This window comes from Diadema antillarum, unplaced genomic scaffold, assembly GCF_040938485.1.
Source record: "Diadema antillarum isolate AM-2024a unplaced genomic scaffold, OU_Dant_1.0 seq00000135_RagTag, whole genome shotgun sequence".
In the NCBI taxonomy this organism is placed as follows: Eukaryota; Metazoa; Echinodermata; class Echinoidea; order Diadematoida; family Diadematidae; genus Diadema; species Diadema antillarum.
In genome coordinates, this window is record NW_027271212.1 from 412,941 (window position 1) to 430,544 (window position 17,604).

A 17,604-nucleotide genomic window follows, 5' to 3' on the forward strand; every position below is an offset into this window, starting at 1 on the left:
CTTTTTCACCTCATACCCACGGCATTGCTCGAAGAGCCCAGCTGTGTGTGTGTGTCTTGGCTGAGCAACATTAAATGCAGACAGCTTTGTGTTTGTCTCTGTGTGTGTGTGTGTGTGTATGTGTGAGAGTTGCTGGACACACCACTTCAAATTGTGCATCTGGCTGCGGAGGATAACTGACTGTGCGGTGCTGTTCATCAGAGTCTAAAGCTGAGCAAACGAGCGAGCCCCCTTCCCTCCCATTCCCGAGCGCTGCAACATCCAGAGTGAAATCGGCTCAGCTGAGAAGAGGAGAGAGACTCTACTCTGCAGAACGTCCATTCCGGTCTGACGGGGTATTGTTTATGTCTCCCAGACCAATCAGCCGTCCGGCGTGTTTGTACACTCGTGTCAGGGGCAGAATCATCTTCCCCTCATCCCTGCCTGCCTGCTGCTTCGAGATTGCGTCGCTGCCCACAGTATCACAGCACATACAGCCTGTTGTCGTAAGCTTTGCACACGAATCACGGATCACGTCTCGGATGTGAGTCCGGGATACAGTACGGCAATTGATTAGCAAACTCTGTGTGCGCTGCAGATCAGGGAGGAGAAATATCCCATTCAAAAGCCCCACCATTTATCCAGCTGTCCTCGTATACAGTTCCCTTGAGGATACTTTCCGGCGCGTGTGCAGCATACTGTCAGAAAAGGACTCCTCAGTCTCAAAGCCGTCCCTGACAACACCCTCATCCAAGATTTTGGGAATTACCTGGACCTGACATCTAGTCCGTCGTCATGGCAACCGAAGGGGAGACCAACACATCATTCCAGGACCAGGATCAATCTAATGGACCAAACTCAGACAGCAAAAAGCAAGGGACGAGGTAAGTTGTTGCCAAATCAGCTTGTTGTCTTCTGACTACAGTGTTGTTTCTGTTAAGTCGTTTAAAGGGAAACTCTCGCTTTATCCCCTCAAAAATTTTAGTAAAGAGCAGTGAAATAGAAGCCATGTGGTGAAACTATAATGATGCAAAGTGAAATAACTTGCAGAAAACCTGTTTTAAAAAAACTCATTCAAAAAAAATCAGTTTTAATCTACTTAGAATGTGTTTTATGAAGAGTTCGTTAAAGTTGTGTGTCAAGTTATTCTCAAGTTTTTCTCAGAAGTGCTTCCACATCGGTTTCAAGTCGTCATTACATTGCATACATACTTTTCGCGACTCAGGATGACTTCCTCAAGGGAAAAATGTCCTCCCTTAAGCCCGCAGACTGAAGAGTGATTGATGTGTGTGTTGGCGCCATGACTTGTTTTTTGCCTTGTCAGAGTGAGCTGCATCATTGCAAGTCCACCGAAGTAACAAGTAACTATATTTTCATGGAAAGCTACCATTAAAAAAAAGAAAAGAATTCAAAGCTCTATAGTGGATTTTGAGTGAAAGAAAAAAGTGTGAAGATAAACAAGAGCTCTACATTTGACATGACTGTAATTTAAGGCTGTGGTGTGAATTAAAGCTTCCGCATTTTATGAGATTTGGTACACCAGCTATAGCTGAACAGAACGGAAGCTGTATCCTGCATATTTGTTTATATCAATATTGATGTGGGAATATATTACTGAAATGTATTAAGAAAGCAAGGAATAGAGTGGAGCAATTTGCCATATTTACTGGTAGACTAAGACATCCAACAGCAAAAAAACAAAACAAAACAAAACATATAAAAACAACAACAACAACAACAACAAAGTTTTTTCCATCCTTTCCTCTGACTTAACAATTTGTGAGTGAAAGAATGTTAACCTGAATGCCTGTGGAGTTTTGACAGGAAATCTGTTTTGAAACTAAATTTTCACAATCAAATCTCTTGTCAATCAAGTCAGACCACTTTTAACAAAACAAGAGAGAGAAAAAAAAAAATGTGCTTGTGATAACTTAGAGACTACAAACTAATATTTGTGAGTGGTTTTCAGCGCCATGTTGTTACCAGTACAGACTTTGGTGTATAGTTATGATCCTGATTCATGCTGTTTGGAATGGTTGTGATCAACTGTGTTATGATAATTAAGACAGGGCAAATTATTTTGTGTCATTTTCTTTTTTGTGATAGTTTATCACCAAATTTATATGGAAGTTTGGAGAGTGACACGACATTTTACACTTTGCATCTTGTCTGAGTGAGTGGGTTGTGTATACATGCAATGTTAGTGCAGTAGTAGTACTTCAAGCAAGTCATTGCAACCTCACAAGATTTTTTAAAATCTTAAGTTATCCGAATCAAAATACCTGCAACAAATCCTGACATTAAAAAAAAAAACAGACCAGAAAATATTTCATCGCAAAAACTTACTAAATGGTCAGAAAGAGATTACCATATAAAGCAAAGTCATTACGATCAGGCAACACACGTAACGTCAAAGTCATCACAATTAAAATCCATGCACAAATCCTGACATGAGGATAACAGATCAGAGAATATTTGATGTGTTTGCTAGCTTTATTAAACCATTGAGTCACACCAATGGCTCAATGTGGGCATTATGGCCCCTGTAATTTCACTCATGTCATTTGCAGATGAAACAAAAACCCAGAATTAGTGCTTTAACATAGTTCTAAAATGTGAGTTAGGGAAAGAAACAATCACTGTAAAAATTTGAATGCGAATAATCGATGTTGAGTATTTTGAATACACAAAAGGTGAACAATAGTTATAATAAAACTGTTTCCAGACTAAACCGTATACAGTTTTGGTTTATTGAGAAAAATACTGATATCTCCTTATATTTTAGGATTTATTGCCAAGATTTTATGTGGTAGGATGTTTTGTAATTTACTACAGACCCACACATATGCATCAAATGTGATACCTTGAACATTTTCTAAATCACTGCTCCCAAAGGTAAACAGGACGTTTAAATTGTAACTGTTAAAGAAATCACATCACTGGATATTACGCTTGTGCCCTCGTTTAAAGTACAGATAGGTAGAGAATGTACCTCAAGGTGAAATATGTTCAATCATTACCTCCTTCTTCACAAGATAACCAAGAATAACCCTTATCAATGTTAATGAAAGGCAAGGAACTCACTACTATGACAGGTATGTTTCAATTTTTGTAGGAGACTGCATATGATTATTTTTGCATTTTATTTTTGGCTGCAATTGGCCTTGTACATCTGATCATTTGTGACCCGCTACAACAAAATGGTCCTAAAGTCGCGCACGGACGAAGCCGTGAAAATCGAGTTTGAAGTTAGAGCATCAAAATTGGTCAAAACTTACGATTTTCTGAATTTGACATATTATTAGAGTCTGACATGTCTTCTATCATCTGTCGAAATTTTGAAGCAAAATGATGAAAGGAAAGACCAAAAAATAGCGTTTTTCTGGGCCATGTTTTTTGGCGTTTCAACGAAGCAGAAACTGGTTCGCACATTTGGATTGAGCGCCACACATAGGCTCCGCCCCTAACAACGACCAGAGTAATCTCATTGGTCAGTTTGCTGCTTGCCGCTAACCGAAGCGTGAAGCTCGCACACTGCCCAGTTGACTGGTGCGTGCGGGCGGGTTGCGCTATGCCCAGCCGCTTCTCCTGACATCCTGGTCACTGATTGGTCGGTGAGGAGACCGCCGACGCTGTGTTTGAATGAGCATTTCGGGGGTTGCTAGGGCTTAACTTCTATTGTCCGGAGGTGAATACTGACTTGCGTGTCTCTTGATTGTGATTGCGTCGCAAGGAGAACTTTTAGGGCGCTTTTCTCGAAACAGTGATTTCCAAGACGTCTTGACATGCTCTCATTTAAACATCGATATCTCCGCAGCCGATTATTTTTATAAGACGTGTTATATATCAATTTAAAGCAGAAAGATTAGGGAATTGTGTCATGCAATTTTCAAATAATCGACCTCGCCCGACTTTAGGATCATTTTGTTGTAGCGGGTCACATTTTCTTTATGAGTCTGCTCTAATACACATGATATTTCTTTGAATTATTGACTTATTTGATGATTATGAATGCTTCTAATATGAAGAATAAGAATCCTGTGAAAGTGATATGCCCATCAAGTTTCCCAATTTTGAGATGTATTTCTCCTACCCATGCATGTCTTCGTCACTGTCATGGGATTTCTTAGTTTTCCGGCAGTAAAGATTATTGCCAGTATCGAGAGTAATTACCTTGTATTGCTGCATTATATACCAGTCTTATTTTTTTCTCAGATTAAAGATCATGCAAGGTATAAATGAATCTCTAACCATCATTTTCATTCAGCTCATCAACCTTGAACTTCAGAGACCCCGCAGAGGCTGAAGTGCACATATTTACGAAAATTATTTTAGGTATTGTGTCACGATTGGTAAAGTGCATTTGTCTTAATACTTGTAGTTTAAAAAAAAGAGTGATATGTGACATTAGCAAATCTAGTACAGTTTTAATGACCTTGAATTTGTCATTCAAATAAAGTGTAGCAATAAGAAGTATTCCTAGGTACAGTAGTGTATGCGCGATGATAAATGAAAATCTGTGAATAGATGAGTACGCCAAGCATGATACTAAATCATAGTGAAAGATGCTGTCATTTCAATCATAATAATTAATGACAAAAAGTAATAGTTTCAGTGAAAAAAAACCTATAATTTTCAACATGTGTTTGGGTGATTGCTTAATAGCCTTGAGAAAAAAGAAAGAAAAACAAACCCTGCAACAATAATGAGTTCAGATATATATATATAAAAACATTGTTTTCCCTTCAGCATTTATGTGTATGCATGCATTATGCGTTGTTCTTTTCTATGAAGTGCCACTTGCACTATTGGGGAAAAAAAGTAAATCAAAGGAAAGGTATGAGGGGGATACAGAACAGGGCTCTATTGCTACTCATATTGTGCTTGCACAAACAGTATGCGTGTACCCATCAAGCGGCAGATGTAGATGCGTGGGTGGAATGTGTATAAAACTGTCCATCATCAACGCCCCCCCCCCCCATATCTTACCATTCCTCCACTTTACGTTGGGTGAGGATGCGCCGCATCTTTGATTGTTTATATCACTGTGACGAGAATTTATGGGCAGTTCGTGCACCCTCGAGGAGTTTAGACGGGGCTGTATCTACTTGATGTAAGGAATTGCCCTCATGCCTTTCAGTCAATATCTGACTAATTTGGTTTTTTTTTCCACAAGTGAAAGCTACAAGTGAGTCATAGAGTGTAGTTTTGAAGTTTTCTGACAGGTCTGACCCGCCCAGTGACACTGATAACTAGTTTGTCCATATTTGAATTTGTTATCGTTTGCAGGCAGTGAATGAATGAACAAGTGAACTAATGGATGAATGAATAAATAAATGAATGTATGAATGAGATCATATATAGGGAGAGAGAGGGAAAGAGCAATTGTAGAGAGAGAGAGAGAGAGGAATAGATTATATGTGTGTGTGTGTAAGAGAGGTGATAGAGGGAGAGAGATAGATAGAGAGTATGTAATATGTGTGTGTGTTTATACTTGTGTGTGTATGAGAGGTGATAAAGAGGGAGAGATAGTGTGTGTGTGTGTGTGTGTTTTGTATAAAATGCTTGTGTTTGCATACATTGATAACCTCTTAATATATTGTCATTTCTTTTTCAAGAGCAGTACATTTAGAATTGCATTTGAAATGATTTGATCCTTTTAAAACCATTTGATAGTTCAGTAAAAAGACTTGGTTAGGATTTCTTTCCAGTTATTTTTGGTATTAATGATTTAAAAACTGAACAAAATCTGTATTTCAAGAGCAGGACATTTAGTATGGCATTTGAAATGGTTGTGATCCTTTTAAAACCATTTGATAGTTCGTAAAAAGACTTGGTTAGGATTTCTTTCCAGTTTTTTATGGTATTGATAATGTGAAAACTGAGCAAAAATGAGCTTGAAATTAATAATTTGTCAATTGCTTAAAATGGAATAAGCTTTTAATATCTATATTATGAAGTGCTATATACTTGTCAGAGTCAGTAAACCTCACTGCAGAGTTTTACTTAATAGAATGATTTTGACCCTAAATCTCTTTCAGCTTGTAGGGCATTAATAATGTACTCAAATGAACAAAGACCAATTAAAGAGCATTTAAAACTAATTGTAGTTCAGTTTGACCAATTGTAAATTACATGTAGTTTGTCCTTTTGGATAGGAATGAAAGCAGAGTTAGTAATAATAAATGATTCACACTATTTACAAAGCGCTTATCACACTACAATGTCTCTAAGTGTTGAGAATAAAGAGAAAGAGGAGACAAGTACAGTTTCAGAATGTTCAGACATATAGCAACAATTACCAGCTGCATACAAGGCATGAGACTAGCAAACGAACAGATAACTTTTTAACATTAGATTTGAATTTTTCTATTGAGTCAATTTGTTTTCTACATAAGGTAAGATTATTCCACAGATGAGGACTGGGGTGCTGACTGAAAAGATCACAAGCTGTAAGATTGGGTAATGGTAGGAGGAACTATTAAGAGTGATTTATTGTTAGATCACAAGTTCTGGGACTGGGAGGGTGAGTATTCCATTACTAGCTGTTGAAGATAGACCTGTGCAGTGTTTCTCAAACGACGTTAGAAAGTTAATAAAAGAATCTTACTTTTTTTTTTTGGTCCAGTATTCTCAACATATTATGCAACCCACCTCAGCAGTGGGGTAACAGACTCATGTGAAAGACATTTGGCAATAAGTTAGTGTTGTAAAAAATGTTGTCTTATGGCTTTATAATTTGAGTTATATACAGTTTTATTTGAAAGTGAATTTGAAATGGCACACAGTGTTTTGAGCAGAAGAAGTGATTAAAGTTTGTTATGCTCTTTCTTAGTTTTGTTTTGTTTTTTGTTTTTTTAAAGAAGTGATTGGCAGGGTTCTTGTACTGCACCATAGTATTTTTTGCCCCCCTGTGTGTCATCTTAAAGCTATAGGATCATACTTGCACACTTTATATGGTAAAGTGCAAAGAAATTATCCAGAAAGATATGCATGTGGAAATTGTGTCACACTAATGATGTACTTTGAAATCAAAAGATGGTTTGGTTATTATTCCCACAAGAGTTTCAGCAGACTGTGTGCATCAGGCAGTCTACTACATGAATGAATTAGAAATGATGCGGCCGACATTAGCGTGTCTGGAATATTTTGCGCTTCTCTTCTGGAGCACTCGTTTGAGGTTGGGCCTCAGCTAATAGATTGTGATTTTAGCCAAACCAGACCAAATTGATCAGGCACCTGTGGAATGAAAGGGAGAATAATTGTGGATTTTGTATTCCACTGACAGTTTTTAAATTGACTGATTAGTGCGATTTTGTTGGTGTAATGATTTTGAATGTTTCCATCTTGCGATGTCTATACATAGAACCATACATCATGATAAGAGAGAATCTCAGTAGTTGCTCAATAATCATAAACATGGAAATATATGCACTTTACCTTAGATGACACCAGGGGAAAAACCCCACAAAACAAAGCAAAGTGAAACAAGAATCTGCAAAAAATTTGTGTTCTCTAGTTTGTCTTTATGTGCACACATATATACTATACGTTATTATCATTAATGTGTCAGTGATTGTTTACATGCCTAATCTCCTGTTTATATATTTTTTCTCATCATTACAGTTAAACTTTTAAAGGGATTTTCTCAAAAACTATGTGGTGTGTTGTTTGTTTTCAATGCAATTGCAGTTTTTTTTATTAAATTGGGCAAATTATTATTGTATGATAATAGTGTATCAGAAATCAAAATCCTAAAATCATACAATTTCTGTTCCTCATCTTCATCAGGATATTTAGTGCCTTCAAAAGTCAATTATTTAACCTCGTTTTTTTTTTTCTGTTGAACAATATATGTAGTCCATCCAAAAATTAGAAACCCCCCCCCCCCCACATAATTTATACATTCATCCTGTAGAAGGATATTACTTAGAGTCGGGCTTGACTATAGTCCATCCCCATATGGATTGCTTTTATGCCTCTTATGTGGCAAATATCCTGCATTATTTCCTGGCCTTTTCCTTAGATCCACCGCAGTAGGCACCCCTAGAAATAGTATCGCTAGGAACAGAGGATTGAGAGCTCACATGTTATCTCCCATGGCGATGTGGTTCTTGCATGGATTTCATCTCGGCGACATAATTACCATGGCCACTGCACAATGAATACTGATGTCCTAGTGAAGATGGCCTGTTTTGTTGATTTTATTTTATAGACTGCTGTAATCTTTATGATTATGTATACCCATATACCCGTATATATTATACAGTGTATGAAAAGTACATATGTTTGTATTTTCTGAGATATTCTCTAAACTTAATATATGTGTGTGTGTCAGAAGATGCATGCAAATATGGTAACATCACGAGATTTCAGTGTACTGTACATTATGATTATCTGGTCAATTCATTCATTCAGATGTATGGCAAAGTGTTCGTGGTTGATACTGTTTACAGACTATTGTTAGTCACCTAGTGCAAACCACGAGGGCTCGGCATCTTTCGGCCCTTTTTCTGGTCAATTATAAGCATCATAAGGTGGTATAATGAAGTTTGTGTAGTCTTTGCAGCATAGCAAGAGCAATGTTGGTGTAATCCTTCTTAAGAGGAAGAATGATAAGTCAAATCAAGTTTGGTTATGCCCCTCACCCACCCCCCCCCCCTCCAGTTTTTTTTTGTCTTCATCAGTTCTGCTAGACTTGATATCTTGATACATGCTAATACCACCAATTTTGAAGAGTGTGTGAAGAATACTGGGTGGAGTGAGCACAAATAAGGTGTTAGTGTTTCCCTGTAACTCACCTTATCATTATCTGTTGTAGATAGTCACTTTCTGCCTCTATAGACCCTACCAGGATGCCACTAAAACTCCCCTCCCATTAACCTTCTTAAGCCCTTTTGTGTAAAATTGACAATTTACACATAGATATTTAAATATGTGTCTAAATATATCTAAATATCCAAATATCTAAATGTATAAATATATCTTAATGTATTTCTAATATATATATATATATATATATATATATATATATATATATATATATATTTAATATATTTTAAGTATATATCTATTACATATAGGCTGCCAGTGGGAATGACATAGTTTAACACCTGCTATGTACAACTCTTCACCTTTAAACCAACCTGTCATTGGCACAGCTCTGCACACCTACAACACCCACACATGCCGCCTTTGTTTACATTCCACACAGTATTCATGACTCACACGTATTCACGATGTATTCACTATACATTTTGTGAATGTAATATCTCCTAAGTTGGGACTTCATAATGCAATTTTGTAAATTTGTGTATATAACAAAATTTGTTAAATCTTAGAATGGACCACAGCAGCAGAAGGCAGAACTAATGTCATTTATTCTGAAGAAGCATTGTGAGCAATTTTCTATCATGGAAAAAATGTATGCTGCATTCTCATCCAAGAGGCAATAATCTGATGTGTTCTCGATTGTGGAAATGTCAGACGATCAGGGGAATTCACAAAATAAATGATCAGTGCAAAATGTTAGGCCTATGCAGTTTTCACCCGCACCAGCCACTATTTCACGCAGCTGTCCAATATCCGTTGTAAGCTGTGTTTGTTTATGTGCCCCGCAGCATTTGTGACTTTTCCCCAGCTCTAATTACCATACCTGCAGTTCTAATATTTGCCTTCTGCATGCCTTCTGCATCTGTTCACATGAATTCAGGCATAAACCACACTGATGTTCACACCAAGATTGTATTGTGATTCAGCAGATAATTCTGAATCTCAGATGGTTGAAATTGTAGGTATTTTGAATTAAGACCAAGCTCAATACTGAGAATGGTTTTTAAGGTAAAATGTGGCAGACTGACGTACTGACAGCAACAAGCACACAGACACAGACAGACACACACACACACAGATGCATTAAGTGTGTCAGGATGCACACACACCCTCATTATTTACATACTATGTGCTGACATTATTCAAATTCATGAAATTCTTCCATCGAGTTGTTTTTATTGCAACTGATTAGCAAATTGCCCTACATCGACGTAAATAAGTGCTGAATTCGTCAGTGTTTTAGTAGTAGCCATGACAAAAGAAATAATGGGCATACATCCCCGGGCAGGATTTGAACCTACGACCTTCTGATCTGTACTGACATGTTATCAAAACTAAATGAGGATTGTTCACTCTTTGATTTCTTTGTTCATTCATTTTGCAAATAAATGCATTGAATGTTGAACTCTGTTATAAATATCTACTTCGTTATAAAAATTTACTTGCACATATGTGCCTGTGTGTGATGGTGATTCTGTAAAGTGGAAATAAAATAGTGAGTGGACAATTTATGCGAAATTCATGTGACATGAAACTAGTGCCAAAATATATATATATATATATATATATATATATATATATCTATATATATATTCTTTTTTGCTTGATATATGTGATCTTCTTTTATATGTGACCCTGCACCTCAAAACAAACAAAAAGTCGCCAGAAATGAATTTTTAGTTAAGACCATATTCTGAAAGAGCAGACTTTAAGCTTTAAAATGATGTATAACTCAAATCAAATGGACTCTCCTAACCTATCTAAATATTGGAAAGAAAGCACAAACTCAGGAAAAGTGTGAACTGAGAAAAGAGGCTCTGAAGTACTGTGTCTATTCAAGCGCTTAATCTTTACCAAACCGTGCTGGCTGTGCGATGAATGGGACAAAAAACAGGAAGTAAACCACCAGAGTAACAACAATGAAGGGATTATCTGATTGAACTGAAAATAAGCATGCCTCATTAACACATTCTGTCCATAATTTATGCCAACTTTCAAAGCAGTAGCACCATGCTTTCAAAAGTTATTAGAGTTGAAAGTGAAGAGTGTGGACAAAGTTTTTCAGAAATGAAAAAGGGATTCTAAAGACACACCTAATCACACTATTCTTCCAAAAATGTTTGAGATAAACTGCTAAAAAACACACCTTCCTGCCCGTTTTATGATACCAAATTTTAGCATAATGTAAAAGAAGGCCCGCTCTTTCAGAAAATATGAATAAGTCAAGTTCGGCTAGGTTGGCCCATTTCACTTATTCTCAGTCCTCACGCGAAATCAGTGTGTGCGACTTTATGTTCGTTTTGAGGTGCACGGTCACATATCTTAAATTTTAGATAGGCATATTGTAGGGATAATATCATACAGTTATATTCAATGGGTTAGTCAAATACCGGTTAGTGATTGGCTAAACACAGTCACGTGATGGGGGCACATTGGTTATGTTCGCCCATGGGAGAACATTTTTGTAATGTTCTCCCACGGGAAAACATTTTCACGTAACAAGTGACAGATGATACCAAACGATTGAACGATCATATTTTTCACTCAATCGATAGGATAAATTTGCCTATTCCATACAATGTGAAAAGGCAGATTTGACCAACCCATATAATATAACAGATGATGACTTTTGTTGTCGGGAACATGTACCAAATGTTCCACCCTCAGGGTTTGAAATGCTATTTCGGGAGGCTATAAGTCCCTCGACTTCATCTCAGGACTTAAATAACCTCCCTCAATAGCATTTCAAACCCTTCGGGTGGAACATTCGGTATGTTCCCTCCCCTGCCAGTCATCATCTATATAATGTTTATATCTAAAAACGACTTCACATTTGCTTAATCTGCAGCATGAGTGAATTTGCTATGGTAATTTGGACACGTTACCTTTTACCATGGTATGTACTGCCAAAGCCCTTAAAACCACTGTTGCACCACTGAGCTGTTTGAAGTGGTCTCCCAATCGTTGTGACCATCTGCAAATTCAAACACATGTATGCAAAATCATAAATGCAGTATCATCTTACCCAGCATATATGCAAATACATGTATGCAAAATCATAACTTAGCAGAGGGCAAACAAATTACTGGCTCTTAAATTTTTAAAGTAAGGAATTGATGTATAAACTGCATGTAAGCAAATGGAATAACCCTGGAAACAGACAGTGAATGAGTGACATGAGTGACATGGATGCATAACTTCTTGGTAGCCAAGCATCACGTACTGTCTTCTGTAGATGTTAAAGAACCAGTGTAATGCAAACGAGTGTTGACCTATGTTGATTCATGATACCTTCAGCATCACTTATTTGACCAAGTGAATATCTGAACATGTGCCATATGTTTTCTATTTTTCTTCATATTAGTTGATACACCCACTCAAACAAACAGACAAACAGACAAACAAACAAACAAACAAACAAACAAACAAACAAACAAACAAACAAACAAACAAACTTCTAAGCCAAGATTCTGTCAAGATTCTTGCACACTTTCGTGTTTAAGATATGATAACTAAAGACGTTGCAGGGAAACATGCAAGTTATGCTCAGTCAAGGGAAAGGTGCATTCCAATGTCTTCTGTCAGACATACATGTACTTGTACTTAAGCAATGATTGACACATTTTGACTGGCAGAATCTAAGCTTGGTAGGTGTTTTTTTTTGTGGGTGTATCCAAGTAAGCTGAAAAAAATGCACTTAGCAATATCATTATGAAATATATATAGCATGCATGTTGATATTCAACAAGATCAACAAGATAAAACAGTTTAATTTCAAAGTGATAAACAATATTGTACCTTTTAAGGATAATCTATTGAAATGGAAAGTGACCACAAATGCACAGTGTAAATTCTGATATGAAAATGAATCGTTAATGCATAATTTGTTATATTGTCCGAGAATAAGAAACATCTGGGCAAGGACCAGTGATCTAATTTTTGAATGTTCAAGAAAAAATATCATCATAGATGAGAAAATCATAGTAATCGGGTATGAAATTTGTGAGAAAGATTATTTCTTTATCAACTCAATAATTAATTTCATGGAATATGCAATTTATAAGGTATATCTCATGGAAGAATACAGAAATCAGCAATTTACTGCATCCTTTATTGTAAAAGAATTCAAATATGAGTTTTTGTTATATTGTAATGATATCTCTAAAAAAAGAAGTATTCGAGAAATCGATGATAAAATCCGTTATATACAAAATTTTCATTTGATGTAAATAGAACTATGACTACAATTGGCTTATGCTTCTATTGACTTATGCATGATTCTGAATGATTGTTTTAAATAAAGTCCCTCAAATTGAGGACAAAAAAAAAATGTTGATATTCATTTGGCCAGATGAGTGATGATCGGGGTATCATAAATCAATATAAGTCTCTTCACAGTAATACAACAAAATCATTCTCACTCACTGCACTCTGTCTCTAGACATCACTTTATCACCTGTTGAATACTCTTTGAATCCGAAGCCCCATCATCCAGCCTACCAAAAGTTGACTAGTTTCTAAATTAATGTGAGCACCAGTGTATTGAGCATGTCAGTCAGTATTAAAGGTAGGGAATCCCATTTGCATGCCTTAAATGAAGAGTTGTATAAAGACAGTGGTATGTTGAAGAGAGTATCATTTTAGAAACTCCCATAAAGTATTGAAAGTGGAAGGTAACATTTAGTACATTATTATTGACCGTTAGATTTTGAATTGAATTTTTTCGGGGCTCACCGTAAATTCCAGTATATTACTAGGCTACCTTTGCAGACCCACGCACCGCATGTGTGTCCATCATGTATATTTTGTGAAGAAAGTTCATCAAAACTTACAAACATTTCTATATGCATTCTTGCCACACACTCTATATGTTATTACATCGGCTCTTATACTTTTAGATTTATGTTTATAGATAAAAAATACAGAAGACTGCAACAGAAAGGCTTAAGTGTGGCTGACACACAGAACTACTGAGTAGTTGAGTTTTGTGCATTATTCAAATTGTAGGTAACTGTTGACTTCCAAATTTCTCAGCAGTGGCCTAAACAAGTCCCCTGAGGTTCATATTTAATGTTTTGCTGCATTTTGGGAGGTCTGTAAAAGGTATCCCCTACCTTTAAACCAAATTGCCATCACATGCTACATGAACTGATTGGTGTTTATCCAGGTTGGGACAAAAAGTTTATGTAACGATATATAAGTGAATTCTCTCTTTATGTGTGCATGTGTGTGTGTGTGTGTGTGTGTGTTTGGTCTTTTGTTATGAAAGAGCTTGTTTTCATAAGTCACAGATTTTTGTTTTTCCTTACACTCCCACGCTGTGCAGCAAATGTCGTAACACCTTTCTCGTTATTCTCAATTCTCTTCTCCACTGCACTTTTCTGTTTTTTTTCCCCCTTTTTCATCTTCACAGACTAAAATAGATGTGTGAGCATCAACACCAACACTCTTCAGACAATTTGTTACCAGTTTATCCATGTCTGTTCAGCTGAGAGCATACTGCCCCCTCCCTCAACCCATGGCTAGCAATTAAGATGAGGCAGCAAGTGAGAGTAGGCTGCTAAAATTGCTACAGCAGTTGTACTCCAATACATTTGTTTTGCAATTGGAATGTTATCACGAACACATGGTGGATCAAACAAGTTCTTAACGTTTGTGCAAGATTAGTTGCGTGAAAGACACCTTTAATACATGATGATCTAAATGTCTCCTTTATTCTGATTTTTTGTTTTTGTGTTTTGTTTTTTGTTTTTGTTTTGTTTTTTGGCTGATTTGGCTGATTCATGTTCAGGATTGCCATAAGGGTTTTACCCATCATATGCAAATAGTTGAAGGGAGGGATTTACAGAGTAGCAACCATTCCAGTAAATGAATGTAGTGAATTGTTATGACTGCTCTCTAACACAGATCTCAGGAATCTCATGAGTGCAAAGAATATGGCAAGAAATTGAAACTAAGCTTTTTATCCAAATTGATTTTCTATCTATGTAATGGACATGTAATTCCTCTGTCTCTCCCTCTTTCTTTCCCTGTCTGTCAGTCTGTCTGTCTGTTAGTCTGTCTGTCTGTCTCTCCCTCTGTCTCCCTCTTACTCTACCTTTGGATGCAGATATCTAGATAAACATATATCCTGTCATTTATTCTGCATTCACCTTGCTATCATCAATATATTTGTAGGTATGTCTGCTTCTTAGTTTAAATATTTGTGCACATATTCTGGTATATTTCTTATAGAGTATACCTCTCTCTCTTCCTACAAGGTTGTTAATGTTGGGCAGAACCCAATATCATTTATGCCAATATTTTCATTTTATGTTGTTGCTGCACCAACGAATGTATGTTGATTATAGCAGTATAGGTTTTTGTGCGTATTTTCCCTCACACACCTGCCCTCTCTGTTTGTGTCGGCAAAGCGCTCCACCGACAGAGCTGTGTAATTGGATCCTGGCAGGTAGGATGATGGTTGGTTGTATGACCTCCTCCGCCATAATGGATGCTTTCTCTGTGTTGTCTCTCAGGAGGGATGCGGTCAGTGGCTGACCTGTCAACTGGGAGAATGGTGCGTTTGTGGCAGGGGGAAAGGGTGTGTGCCGATCTAAGGAGTTAAATGCTCCCGACGCCTCCCCCTGCAGAAACAGGGGTGTGATAAATCAATAGTCTCTCAGTATGGTTGTCCACCGAGTAAAATAAGGATTCTACAAGGGTGCTGAGGTTTGAAATGTGAACACCTTCTTGAGACCTTAACCCGTTGAGGACGGTTTGATTTTGCTGCAACATGCATTTCTCATTGACACCTGTCCAAGTATACTTTGGACTCGTCCTCAATGGGTTAACCCACATAACCTTTGCATGTAGCTGCGGGCAAATCACAGTGTTTGAACCCGTTATGGACTAGTCCTGAGTATACTCAGGCAAGTGTCTATGGGAAATGCATGTTTTAGCAAAATCAGCCTGTCCTCAACTGGTTAAAAAGCAGTCTTTAGGGAAAATGTCTTTTCTTGACTTTTGAGTAAGAAAAAAAAAGTCATGAGAATAATCTGAGCCATGATCTATGACTCAAATGATGAAACTGTGAAGGAGAGAATATTTTTGTGAGATTGAAACCTAGTCAAACCTAGCTTACTTTATCATAGCAATTTGAAATTATTATGACACAATACCATGATTTTTTCAGGAGCATAAAAACATTGTACACATTTATTCATTCATACTCATTGATGTTTAGTTGAGAAATCCTATACACTAGAATTGAGAGTTATGGAAATGAGTTTCTGCACAAACTCTTTGTCTGTCTCCCAAGTGACTCGCCATACTCTGACAGTGGTCACTTGGGATAGCCTATGGCAATCTAAGGGTTAAAGGAATAGTATGGTATTGGTGGAGCTGAGGATTTGGCTTTTAACTTTTTGTGAGATACCAAGAAACCACTTATGAAATGGTACAGAGCATGCCCATTCTAAGAGGAATTTAAAATGTATTTGATGGAAATCAATTTTGGAATGGCTGAGACATTTAAAAACAAAGTAAAACAAACCGATTGTAATAAAAGGTGGGTCACACTTTTTATTAGGATTGCTCTGTTTTCGATATCTCAGCCATTTCAAAACCAATTTTCGTCAAATAAAGGGTAAATTCCTCTGGAAATTACATGTTCTTTGTTCATATTTCTTTAGAGGTTTCCCCTCATCTGCCAAAAAAAAAAAAAAAAGAAGAATTGTTAGGAACATGAAATTAGGTCTTAAACAAAACTATACAATCCCTTTAAGGGTAGATGTATGGGGGGGGGGGGGATGAGGGGCAATATTGGCACTAAGAGTCCCTTTTCAAAAGGAATGGCAGTCATTGAGTGGTTCTACAGGTCATGGTCACTGGAGATGGATGAACACTCAGTGACCAAACACTTAGTGACCGAAATATGCAGAGCTGTGCAGGACAAGATTATCTCAGCTGTTAGGGATTTTGTGTGGGAGGGTGATCTGCCTTAGGTAACCAATCTGTGAACCCTTATGATACCAGGCCATGGCTGACTATAGCAGTAGTACAGATGGGTAAAATAGGATTGTATCTACCTCATTTTACTTTTAACTTACCAATAAATGTAACAGTTGGTATTCTAATGCCAATTATCACCCCCAGTAGCAGAAAAAAAATCTTTGTTAAATTTTGTCGCCCAAGCAACCACTGGTAAACCTGCTGTCTTAGTCATATGCCAGATTAATTTTTTTTTCTTCTGATGATAGATTTTCTGAATATTTTGGCATCTGTTTTTTTCCAAAAGCATTAATTTGTCATGGATTTTCCACTCACTGCTCAGAATTTTATTATCTTTAAGATTTTATCATCATTACCTTTTTTATCATTTCTATTATAATCTTTACTGTCATTTGTTAATATCATAGTGATAATTCTTATCGGTTCTATTATCAGTATTACTAACTACTAAGTACTAAACTGCTCATCATTGTGATCATTATCATAATCATGGGCTGCCTTGATAAAATCTGAAGAGGCCATAGTACAACATGCCACACTGCATTGTGGGATAACTTTAATTTTGCAAACGCATGGCTGCTTTGCGATTAGGATTAGTTAATTACATGCTATGAGATGCAATATAGATGTGACACAAAGATTAGAAGATAGTTATTCATCGGAGATGTAGCCTTTTTATTGCCTGCACTGTCCTGCACAAGGGCTATCTGCCAATGTTATCACCTTCAGCATCACAAAGTACCATTTATATACATGGGTCTGGAGGGACACTGCCAGTACCTATGGTACACAACATATTAT

The 17,604-nt window shown here is 36.9% G+C and overlaps 1 protein-coding gene across 1 annotated transcript in view; it reads left to right on the forward strand.

The window, feature by feature from the left end:
• The first annotated feature begins 269 nt into the window (after nucleotides 1-269).
• Nucleotides 270-17,604, forward strand: part of LOC139727535 (beta-arrestin-1-like) — a 200,712-nt gene continuing 183,377 nt past the window's right edge. The window contains exon 1 of the mRNA XM_071638509.1: nucleotides 270-863. Within this exon, the coding sequence (XP_071494610.1) occupies nucleotides 775-863 (89 nt within the window). The 5' untranslated portion in view covers nucleotides 270-774. The remainder of the gene's footprint in view (nucleotides 864-17,604) is intronic.